General features: G+C 34.8%; 1 protein-coding gene across 4 annotated transcripts in view; it reads left to right on the forward strand.

Annotated features, from left to right (window-relative positions):
• Positions 1 to 12,758, forward strand: part of ZUP1 (zinc finger containing ubiquitin peptidase 1) — a 39,881-nt gene that overhangs the window by 11,434 nt on the left and 15,689 nt on the right. For all 4 annotated transcript variants that reach the window (XM_037843564.1, XM_037843566.1, XM_037843567.1 and 1 more), the window contains exons 2-7: positions 1,449 to 2,021; positions 3,464 to 3,574; positions 5,339 to 5,460; positions 7,022 to 7,190; positions 12,012 to 12,200; positions 12,490 to 12,655. In XM_037843564.1, the coding sequence (XP_037699492.1) occupies positions 1,463 to 2,021; positions 3,464 to 3,574; positions 5,339 to 5,460; positions 7,022 to 7,190; positions 12,012 to 12,200; positions 12,490 to 12,655 (1,316 nt within the window). In that variant the 5' untranslated portion in view covers positions 1,449 to 1,462. The remainder of the gene's footprint in view (positions 1 to 1,448; positions 2,022 to 3,463; positions 3,575 to 5,338; positions 5,461 to 7,021; positions 7,191 to 12,011; positions 12,201 to 12,489; positions 12,656 to 12,758) is intronic.

The following is a 12,758-nucleotide window of genomic DNA, read 5'->3' on the forward strand; positions in this document are numbered from 1 at the left end:
GGTGTTTGGGTTTGGGTTCTCCATATCATCTGGTTTTATCATATACTTTAAAAGTTTCTGTTGTTTTTGGCCTCTTGGCATTTGCTTTACTTGATAGGGTTCTTTCAGGATATGAAAAACACCAGTCTCTAATTTGTCAGATCTACAGCCTGGTGGTGTACACTTTCTCTGACTAACCAGCAGATGGCATCCACGAGTCACCTATTCCCCTCAAGTCAATTCTCCCCAACTTTGTCTTTGTGGTGTGTGGGGGTCTGATTCTTGTGGGGTTCAATTGGTGCACTAAGTTTGGATGTGTTGTTGGTGCTGTCTGCCCTGAATGTGGGGCGTGTGTCTCAGTGGTGAAGGAGGGAGGGCAGCTTAATAATCAAACCTCCCAGGTGTTCCTGGAGATTTAAGGCTGTTGCAAGAGTCTAAACCTTCATTTCAGTCTTGCCACCAATTGTCTCTGCTGCTGACCCACAAGTCCTTGGTACTGGCATAGGGTCCCTGGGATTTCCGAGCGGGTCCCCCTTCCCAGCCGTGCTCTTCTAGGACCTCTGCTGAGGGAAGGCTGTCCCACGTCACAAGTGTGCACCGGCCCTCCAGGGAAGCCCTGGGCTGCCGGGCCCGTGCAGGGGCCTTCCCAGCCTGCTGTAAAGATGGCTGAATGGGGCGTGTTAATTTCCCCCTTTTCGCCCAGCTCCACCTTCCCATCTCCTGGACAGTTAGCTGTGGGTGCACTGAAGGCCCCTGTACACAGCCGATATTGTGGCATGTGCGCAGTGCTGCAGGAAACACTCCCTGTCACACTGGGACCCTTGGCGCGGCTCTGTGCTGTGGCTCCAGCCCCAGGCAGGAGCGTCCCCAGCCCGCCGGGAAGATGGCTGCAAGGGGCGTGGTTTCTTTCTCTTTTTGGCTCCCCTCTGCCCTCCTGGCTCCAAGACAATTAGCAGCAGGTGTGGGAAGGGCTATCTTCCATGCCAGATATTGAGGCATTCACAAGGCCTGCTCCTGCTGCGCTTCACTCGCGTATCTTGCCGCTGTATCCACAGCCACTCCCGGGTTTTTTTTTTTTTAAAAAAGAACTAGTCCGCCTCCAAACGCCAACCCACAGTTTCCCCGCACTGCAGCGTGGCCACTCATTCACTCATTTCAGAACACAGACTCCCGGTTTCACCAAATGCACAGGCTCTGTGGATTTAGCAGATCTTATCCGGCTGGTGCATTGCTGGAACTGTGTTATCTTATTGAAACCATAAACTTAAAATACAGAAGTGAAATTGTGGTTAAGGTTTACTATAAATAAACATATATTTGAGGAACAGAAAGTAAGTGGAAAGTTTTTTCATATACTAATCCAATGTTAGATACCAAATATAATTGTCCCAAGTCATTTTGTAAGATGTATTTTATTTTTCTTCAACTCTTACTTTCAAATGTAAGATAATATTTTGTTTTTTTTCTAGCTACCTGTGGTACCATGTTTTCATGTGATATTTGTGGTCAAACAGTAACCTCAGAACCAGACATGAAGGCTCACCTCCTAATTGTTCATATGGAAAATGAAGTTATCTGTCCATTTTGCAAGTTGTCAGGCATGAACTATGATGAAATGTGTTTTCATATTGAAACTGCTCATTTTGAGCAGAATGAACTAGAAAGAAACTTTGAGAGGATCAAAACAATGCAATATGGAACTTCAGATAACAAAAAGGATAACACTTTACAGTGTAAAATGGAAGTTAACTCAAGTATTCATTCAGCTTGTGCATCTAATCAACCAAAATGTTCAACAAGTCTGCCTAAGGATGGTACTTTAAAACATAAAGACTTTTTTTCAGAGAACTTAACTGAATCTAGAGAATTCCTGAAAAGTAGTGAAAAACAGTCTGACCTAACCAAAGTAAAAGGATCAATTTATGAAGCAATGTTTAATCCTCCTGAATGTCCATTCTGTGGAGAAATAGAAGCTTGTTGTCAAGATATGGAAGGTCATATGAAAACAAAACATGCCAATCTTTTAGACACTCCATTAGAAGGTAAAGTATTCATTTTTTATTATAAGCAAGAGTAGTCCCAGTTTAATATATGGTAACCTTAAAAATTGGTTTGTAAATCAGAAACTACAAATGTATTTTTAAATTTAGTTTATGTCTGTACCATTGTTCACTTGCCATTGCAATATGAAAATACAATAATGGAAAGGAATTGTGTTGCAGATATAAAATGTTTCTGCTACAATATGAATAATTTTTAGACCTACTCACCATTCATACAACCTTTCTGTGAAGAACTACAGTCAGAATCCATTTTCCAGAGGGTGTTCTTTCATTGACTACAAGCCCTGGGCTGTCTTGGACTCTGAGTGTTGAATTTCGGATCATGTATTTAGTTGGGTAGTCTTGGTTAAGTCACATAACTCATTTGAACCACAATTTTCTTATCTGGGAAAAAAAGATTGGCAGTATTTACCTGAAAGGATTATGGGTACAGAGCATAAAAAATATTTAGTAAGTATTGGTTGAATGTGAATTTACTGTAATACTAATAGGGGATATTTGGAAATCTTATGTTTTTGTCCCTGAGACACATTATGTGTAGTTGAGATGAATGAAATTATGAATTGATCTAAGTTGACTTTTTTTTTTAATTCAATTTTATTGAGCTATATTCACATACCATGCAGTCATAAAAAGTGTACATTTAGGTGTTCACAGTACCATTATATAGTTGTGTGTTCATCACTAAAATTAATTTTTGAACATTTTCATTACCACACACACAAAAATAATAATAAAAATTAAAGTGAAAAAGAACAATTAAAGTAAAAAAGAACACTGGGTGCCTTTTTTTTTTTTTTTTTTTTTTTGCCCCCATTTTTCTACTCATCCATCCATACTAAGTTGACTCTTTTTTTAGTTGAAATTTTTATTGGGATTGGCATGAAGTTGTGAAGAATAGTATAGACAGATTGATCGTACCGTCTACCTAATTTCCCGCAATGGTAACATTTTATAAAACAATAATACAATAACATGTATAGGATATTGACAATGATATAGTCTACCAATCTTACTTTTTACCAGTTTTACTTTTACTTTTAGTTTCTGGACATTTTGGCTATTATGTTAGGAGACTCTACGTCTTATTTATATCTTTTATTTTAGCAGACTGTCATTCTGTATAGGTTTATCAGGTGGGTCCTGGCTTTGTGGGTTGTGGTTACGGTGACAGTTTAATTTTCAGGCTCATGGAAACGAGAGTTTTTGGGTGTGACTGGCTTCCTTCTGCTAGTTTCACCTGTCTGTGGTCTGTGGTAGTGTCTCCTAGTGGGGGAAGAGATTTTCAGGCCTATGGGGGCTTCCCTGTACAGAGTTTTTACTTCTGTATTAAGGTTAGTGGGTGGCAGACAGTGTTTAACACAGGGTGAAAAATCTAAAATTTAAAAAAATAAAACCAACTGAGTATGTTTCTAATACAGACTGTGATCAGCCACTCTGTGACTGTCCTATGTGTGGCCTCATCTGTAGAAATTACCAGATTCTACAAGAACATATTGACTTGCATTTGGAAGAAAGCAACTTTGGACAAGGTATGTTTAAAATAAAAATGCCATTGTTTAGTTTGCGTTTCCTAGGAAATATAATCAAATGTTAGATTAGTGATGTAGAGAATAAATTATACTGATTAAAAATAAATCTTTCCTTTAAAGAATTCTTATCTAGCTTCAACATTTTTTTTTAGTTGTTTCACAGAAAAGTTAAAAACGATGTAGTGTTGTGACCAACATCTGAACTAGGGCTGTGCAAAAAGGCTTTTGTACCAGATCACCCATATTTAGAGAGGACAAACATTTAAGACAATAAATCTGTTTTATTTGCAAGTTGAAGTCACTCCTTCAGCAGCTATAAGTAACTGAACTCAGCATCTAATCAGCAAAAATAGTTGTTCAACTGGTAAGCTGCCATAAGGCACATATGTGTTTGTTGTTTATATGTTTTTTTAACTACTTGACTTAAAAGTCTGTCTGGTGCATTTCTAGTTGCTTGTTCCAGCCACTAAAATGACCACTTACTGCTTTTATAGAGACTCTACAAAAGTTTCCACTGCCCCTTATCTTTTTAAAAACAGCATTGATTGAGGAGTCATTGTTGTGCCCTGGAAGTGGAAAGATCCTTTATGAGTTTCGCAATCCCTCTGAATCAAAAGATATAGTAGACTCTAAGAGAAACTAGTTGTGTTCTACCTGGGGTATATAGGTATCTTGTATTAACGCAGAGGTCTTTAGTGGCCAGCATCAGTGATCTTGATGGTCAGCATTACCTGCTCATTCAGCTTAACTCCAAGATGATAATTCTTGGAATAGAGATGAAACTGTTCTCTTCTGGTAATTCTCTACTACTGCAGCTGGTGTGCCATCTTCCTTTGGACAAGATTGCTAGGGAAGACTTTGGTAGAATAACCTTTTTGAAGCTAACTGATAATTTGTACTCTGTTTATGATAGGGATTGTATAGTACATATAGTATTCTGTAAGCTTGTAGTGGCCATTGGAAGAAAGCTATGGTCTGATTAAAGCACTGTCAACAGCCCCAGAAGTGCACTGGAGGTGATAATCTGAATCCTCAAAATCAGGTGTGAGCTGCGTATTCCCAAGAATGAAAGATGGGCCCCAAATAGGAAGATATAGCAGAGGCTGAGAGGTTTGAAAGGAAAGAAAGAATATTCAAATACATAATTAAACGATCAAGATGGGAGCTCAAGGAGACAAGATGTTGGCCAGAAGTCACTGACAAATAGATCTAGAGGACAATGAGTAGAGAGGAAGCAGAACAGGATGTTGCCAAGTTGTTCCATTTGTTTAGTACAAGACTAATTAATTATGATCTAACACCTGCACTTTCCAAACATGTATATTTATGTTCTTTATTATTTCCTTTTTTTCTGCCCTCAAGATTTCTTTAAAATAAACACCCTCCTCTTGTTGTATTAAGGAGCAGGGATGAAGAGTGCTCGCTTAAGTCCCAATTTCCCTCGAAGTTCCAGTTAACCTCTGTAAGTTCTAGTTTCCTCAGTAGATAGTAATTCCTACTTCATAAAGTTGTCATGAGGATCAAATGAGATAATTAGTGAAAAGCACTTGTCACAACCTAAACACTCAGTGTATATTAGTTATTTAACTGGAAGCTATTCCCTTACAGAATTAGTTCTAAGTTCTGCTAGATTTGTACTCAGTGGTTCCATGACATCACAGTTGTGAATAATGGCAAAATAATAGCATTTACTCTATTTTTAAAATGTGGAAGCTTTGATTGAAACAGTTATTTTTTTTTCTAAACATTAAAAATATCTAATAGGCATGGATAGAGACCAGTATTCCAGTGATCTAGAACTGGCTCACCAGCTTCAACAGGAAGAAGACAGAAAGAGGAGAGCTGAACTATCAAGGCAAGAAATGGAAGAATTTCAGAAACTGCAGGTACTAAAATTAATAGCAATGATAGTCTTTGGGTTTGTTAGAGATCTTATTTTTCAGACATGTTTTCAAGGCTTCAGCCTATTAATTTTGTCTTCATTATTCAATTTCTTTTTTTTTTTTTTTTTTACATATATCCTTTATAATATATAAAAACCACCAGTTTTAAGTATTCACTCTGGTCAGATACTGGGGTAAGCACTTTAGTGTCTCAAAACCTTCTCAACAACTCTGAAATTATTTTAGCCCCCCACCCCCATTTTTTTTACAGATTAAAAAATGGAGATGGAGTTGTTAGGTAACTTGCTCAGGGTCAGGCAGCTATTACGTGATAAAACCTGGATTTAAACCTTTGTAAGTTAATGGGGCAAATGAGGAAACCAAGACTGAGAATTTAAGTATATATGTAGATACTTAGAAGTGAAATCTGAACATAGAATTGATGTCTCCTGAATCTCAAATTCTTACAGAAATTATAATTTCAGGCATTTAGAAAGAACTATATTTAAGGAAAAATACTTTTCATATTTGAGACTTAGGTTATCTTAGGTGGTGGTATCTGTTAAATTAAACTGGCAGCATCTGTTACTAAATGCATTTACATTTTTAATAGATTTTCTACTTTCAGTCATAATTTGCTGTGGACTATAGGGGCATCTGTGCTAATAATACTCATAGATTTTTTTTTAATGCTCTTGTTCTATGTGTTGATAGGTATTGTATGAATAAAAAAGGTTTTATGATTAAATAGGTTTGAAAGTGTTCAGTAAAATAAACAGATTTGTATACTTTAGGACTTCTGAGAGCCTTTAATAAGGCTCATCGTTTTCCCAGACTACTTGACCTCTGTTTGTTTTCTCATATAGTTTTACAGAGCTATTGTTCCTTAGAATAGCTAGTTAGACTCTTTTACTAACTGGTGATTCACTTACTTGCAAAATATTTGCCCACCAGGATTCAGGAAAGAAAGCTGACTGTGTAAATCTTTTGTGGCTATGTAATGATGAACATTACCAGTACAAAAAGTTTCCAATATTTAAGGGAGTTTGTTATATAATTTTGCAAATCAGTTTTTTAGATCTCAGAAAACTTTTCCATAGAAGCAGTTTTTTACTTATTATTTGAGATCCTCAGTTTAGTGTACAAAAACATAATTCATTTGCTGTGTACAATGATTGACAATGAACTATGGATGAATTTGGGCTTTTTGTGGGCTAGCTTGAGAACCATGTTTTTTCTTGAAAAGTATAAACAGTATGTTTATACGGAAGTGCTTATCTGTCCCTCACAGTACCTTTAGCAGAAAGACAGGATCCCCTTCTTTCCCTACTACAAGGAAAGCAAGTCTCTTGCCACAGTGGTTGTTTATATGGAAGGACCATTATTAACTCAGACATTTTTGTGATTTTTTTTTTTCACACAATCTTTGAGTATTGACTTGTCTAAATTTTTAAACCAGAATCTTTCAAAAGATATTTCTAAATAAATAAAATTGTAGTAAGTTTCCATCCTCATTGAGGAACAGGAATATAAAGATTAATTTATTCATTTTTATGTTCAATAGAGACAATATGGTTTAGATAATTCTGGAGGATATAAACAACAGCAGTTGAGAAATATGGAAATAGAAGTAAATAGGGGAAGAATGCATCCATCTGAATTTCATAGAAGAAAAACTGACATGATGGAATCATTAGCTGTTGGTATTGATGAAGGAAAAACAAAAACTTCTGGTGAGTACTTTAACGTTAGAAATATGGTTTTGATATTCTCTGTATCATTGAAGAAGGAATCAGAATTTGGATTTTACTTCCTATTCATAATCCATGGTTTGTATAGTTTTAGATGAGACCGAGTCAAAAAATTTTTAAAAAGTGTTGTTTTTGCAACTTCAGAACTTCAATTTTTAGAGTACATAATTAACTTTTAAAAAATAATTCACTTTTTTATTGTGCTTTCTTGACATCTGAAATTAAACTTTATAAAAGTGAACCTTTTAAACGTTTTTTCATTTAATGCCTACCATGCTTTAGACTAACACTATCTAATACAGATATATGAGCCATATATATAATTTGAATTTGAATCAGTGGCCACATAAAAATAAAAAAGAACAAATGAAATTAATTTTAGTAAAATTTTAATTAATATATACAAAATATTATTTCATCATGCAATCAGTTTTAAAGACTGTTAATGAAATATTTTACATTCTTTGTTCATTTTTGGAAATCCAATGTATATTTTATACTCAGGGCACATCTCAATTCAGACTGGCCACATTTCAAGTTTTCAGTAGCCGTATATTTTAGACACTAAGAGCTTTATGCACACTGTATCATTTAACTCTCAAAACAAACATTTTCTTTTGTACTGTTAAATTTTTTGGCTGAGGTAAAGATGACTTTCCCAAGGTAAGATTGCCTGCTAGTTATCAGGCCAGCTAGAATTCAGATCAGGTATCCTTGCTCCGAAGCGTGCCTCTTTTTTTTTCTTTTAATGAGTGTTTTGTAAATTAGATATGTGTATATCTGTTATTTTTAAATACATTTAGATGGAAACAGCTTTGTTCTCACCACCCAGCTTTTTTCAAATCTTAATGTTTTGTCATATTTAAGGTTTTTAAAGCTGTAAAGCCTTTCACATGTATTTCTTTTTACTCGCCTTTTTTAATTGATATTGTTCACTTACCATACAGCTATCCAAAGTGTACAATCAGTTGCCCACAGTACCATCATACAGCTGTGCATCCATCACCACAATTAATCTTTTTTTTTCAATTTTTAGAACACTTTCATTACTCCAGAAAAGAAAGACAAAAAAAGGAAACTCAAATCCTCCCACACCCCTAACCACCCCCCCTCCATTATTGATTCATAGTTTTGGTATAGTACATTTGTTACTGTTGATGAAAGAATGTTAAAATCCTACTAACTGTAGTAGATACTTTGCAGTAGGTATATATTTTTTCCTGTATGTCCCTCTATTATTAACTTCTAATTATAGTGTCATACATTTGTTCTAGTTCATGAGAGAGATTTCTAATATTTGTACAGTTAATCATGGACATTGTCCACCACAAGATTCACTATTTTATACATTCCCATCTTTTAACCTCCAACTTTCCTTCTGGTGACATACATGACTCTGAGCTTACCCTTTCCACCACCTTCACACACCATTCAGCACTGTTAGTTATTCTCATGACATGCTACTATCACCTCTCTCCATTTCCAAATGTTTAAGTTCACCCTGCTCATAATAAGCAACCGCTCCCCATTCTTTAGCCTCATTCTATATCCTGGTAACTTACATTTCATGTCTATGAGTTTACATGTTATGATTAGTTCATACCAGTGAGACCCTGCAATATTTGTCCTTGTGTGTCTGTCTTATTTCACTTAATATAGTGCCCTCAAGATTTCTTCATCAACCCATTTTTTTTAAGATGGTTTTGTTCACACACCATACATTCATCCTAAGTTAACAATCATTGGTTCCCTGTATAGTCACGCATTTATGTATTCAGCACCATCGCCGCTATGTATTTTAAGCCCCTGTGTATCCCTCACTGATCCTGTTCCTAGATTCTCCCTCATAAAGTGATCTATTATCCTGAATTTGGTAATTATCAGTCACATACATGTTTTACTACTCTTATCAGATATGTATGTTCCCTAAACACTATGTAATATTTTTCATGTTTTTTAGCTGTAAGTAATTGGTGTATTACATATTTATTGCTCAAATTTGTTGATTCTTATAGTTGCATGTCATTTATTTTGACAGCTGTGTAGTAAAGTCTCTTTCAAGTAATTCTCTAGTATTACATCCACAACTAGAACACCTAGGTTAGAGGGTTTGTGGGTCTTCAAGTTTATAAGGTTATTGCAGACTTGTTTTCCAAAGTGGTTATACTAATCAGCATTCATACTAGTGTACAGTCACTCATACTTGTGCTTACAATTTTAAATTTCTGCCATTTAATGGGGTATGAGATGATGCATGTTTTAATTTCCCTAATTACTCCTAAGTGTCCTTTTCAATGAATAACCTGTTCCTTTCTTTTCCCTCTTTTGCTGAGTTTTTTTCTTATTGATCTGTCGGAATTCTTAAAATACTAATCCTTTTTTGGTTATACATAATGAAATATTCTCTTCAGGTAAGTGGTTACCACTAAATTTTGCATATGGTGTCTTTAGACTGAAGTTTTAAATTAAAATATAACCAAATTTCCCAGTGTTTCCCTTTATTAGTTGTGTTCTAAGAGTCTTACGTAAGAAATCTGAATTTTTGAGGTCATAATTATGGTCCTTAATAGTTTCCTGAAATATTTAAGTTTGCTTTTCATATTTTGATTTTTAATCTACCTGGAATGTGTGGGTGTGTGTGAGAGAGAGATAAAGAAATAGATCTAATATTCCTCCTTATTTGTAACCATACCTATAAAAAATATTATGCTTATTTCAGTACCAGTTAATGGATTTAAGCTTTTCCCCTCTTATTTGTAACACTGCATATGATATATTTTCATATATGTATGGTTCTGTTTCTGAAGGCTGCTTTTCATTTCTCTAGGGGCCTGCACGTAATAAAGGTCTCTGTGGGGCAGAACATCCTAGCAGATGTGTCATATGGTTTATTTGGCTAGAGGAAGAAAATATTAGAACTTCTGTTTATATTTATTTTATATCACCTTTTAATTTCTGTTTGTACATGTTTTATAGTTATATAGAATATAGTCATGTGTAGATAATTTAAAATAATATGTCTATATTGGTTGTGCATGGCCAGAAAAGATGAAGAACACTGCCTATAATATACTATGTCCTTTTTATAAGTTGCTTTGAAGTTTAGTGATTGATTTAGTGGCAGGGGTTTTCATTTGTTAATTATTCAAACGTTAATTGGAGCAGCTATTATTTAAAGGGTCTCCATTTATATACTGAAACCTTGTTATAATCTTAATAATAGAATATAAGTTAATACAAGATATATTCATCTTGGAAAATATCTAAAGAGATTTAGGTGTAAAGGTATAAAAAGTACTTTGCTCTGAGGAAATTTTCCCTTTACGCAGTTTTATGATGTGGTTGCTAAGCTAGTATTACCCAAGAGAATGAGGCACCACTGTCTTATATATAATAAGTAAACTAGAAATACATTAATTTATTTTCCTTTTTTTTCTCTCAGTCTTAAAGGTCTGACTCAAATCTTGACCTCTCTTCATCAGTCTATCTTACTTGATCTGAATTCCTATAGTATTTATTCCATGCCACAAAATTTACTACATAATTATGTACCATTTTAATTTTAATTTTTTATGAATATGTCTTATCTTTCCAGTCTCCATAGACATGGTTATAATGATCTGTATTTTTACCCTTCATGATGCTGGGCAGAGCTACAGTTGTTGGTTCCTTTGATTGTTTTGATTTATTTGATTCTGCTTTTTTAAAGACAAAATCTCATTTTCTTGTGGGATGCCCTTCATTCAAGTAACAAGCATTTAGTGATTATCTGTTAGGTGCCACATACCATATCAGAAAGTATGGACTATTCAAATAAGATATATCCCTGTTATAAGCTTCACAGAGTTAGTAATGTAAGTAAGATAAACTCAAATAGCTGTATATGGTATTTGGTATTCTACCAAGGCAGAATATGTTTAGTATCTATGATGTGTAAAAAAAATAAGTTCACTGAGTCTTCAGAGAAAAAGAAGGAGATCTTTTTCTTTGGAGTTTTAGAATTAGAAAATGGGTCTGTAAATGCAATAGTATTTGATCCTTGAAAGATCTGTAGGATTTAGACATATAAAGAGAGTGTGCTAGGAGGAGGAAAGAAACAGAGTCAGATAGCTACTGTCCTAACACTTGCTTACCCATACTATGTCAGCTGTTATAGTGTGGGTACATGAGATTTCAATGGGTATTGTCCTATACATAGTTTGTGTCCTCAACACTTAGTATAGTACTAGATATATGAAAGGTACTTAGCAATTATTGAAATTGAATTAAAATTTAATGAGCAAAATCATGTTTAATGTGTCAGTTAAGGCACAACCAAAATCGTGGCAGGAAGAGTGGTTCTAAATAAAGGTAAGTTTAAGGATAGCTTGCTATGAGCTTCATATATCATGGAAAGAAATTATGACTATTCCATAGACAGTAGAGAAGTACTGAAGATTTTTTTATTTGGAGCATATTGGTTAGTACCGAGTTTTAGAGAAAGTGATTGCCAGCAGTGTATATAATGAAATGGAGAGACAAGAAGAATATTGGTTCAGTAGTTTTACTTTTATGCATTGGTCTCTACAGACACATAAAAGATAAGAGGCAAACAATTTCAATTTCAGTATGACAAGTAAAATGATAGTATTAGGGAACTGGGAATAGTAGTGACAAGCAAGAACAAGAACGAAGGTTGTGGCGGTGGGATGGTAAAGAAGACGAAATTAATAGGATTTAGATGTGGAGCTTGAAGGAGAGAAATGTATGAGTCAGCCATATAAAGGTGAAAACGTATCCTTCTAAATCTCTTTTCTACTTTAGGAATAATTGAAGCACTTCATAGATATTATCAGAATGCTGCCACAGATGTGAGGCGTGTGTGGCTTTCTACAGTAGTGGATCACTTTCATTCATCTTTAGGTGACAAAGGTTGGGGTTGTGGTTACAGAAATTTCCAAATGCTACTCTCATCACTATTACAAAATGATGCTTATGATGATTGCTTGAAAGGTATGTGAAATATAGTACTCTGAACTTGTCTGATAAAGTATTTATGATGTGGAGTGAATTATTACATAAGCACAATTAATAGCTTTAATGGAGAAGTATGTTGGTGAATGTTTAAATTAGAAGCCCAAATTCTGGCTGGAAGAAGGGTTTTAAAATGATACAATAAAGATTTCAGGGATAGCTGTCTTGAGAACTGTTGTAGGTCTCTAATAGTGTATGATATTCTGCTACATGATACTATTTAATACTTTCTTAGCTGTTGTGTAACACGTTTGCTTGTATGATATAGGTATGTCAATTCCTTGTATTCCAAAAATTCAATCTATGATTGAAGATGCATGGAGAGAAGGATTTGATCCCCAGGGAGCCTCTCAACTCAATAACAGGTTACAGGGAACAAAGGCATGGATTGGAGCATGTGAAGTTTATACACTCCTGACCTCCCTCAGGGTTAAGTATGTACCTAAAACCAAATTAAAGTTAATGTGATTGTCATACCAGGGAGCTTTAAAAAAAAAAAATTTATTGAAGGAATAGTCTAAAAATAAAATTAAATAG

Source organism: Choloepus didactylus, chromosome 7, assembly GCF_015220235.1.
Source record: "Choloepus didactylus isolate mChoDid1 chromosome 7, mChoDid1.pri, whole genome shotgun sequence".
Classification (NCBI taxonomy): domain Eukaryota; kingdom Metazoa; phylum Chordata; class Mammalia; order Pilosa; family Megalonychidae; genus Choloepus; species Choloepus didactylus.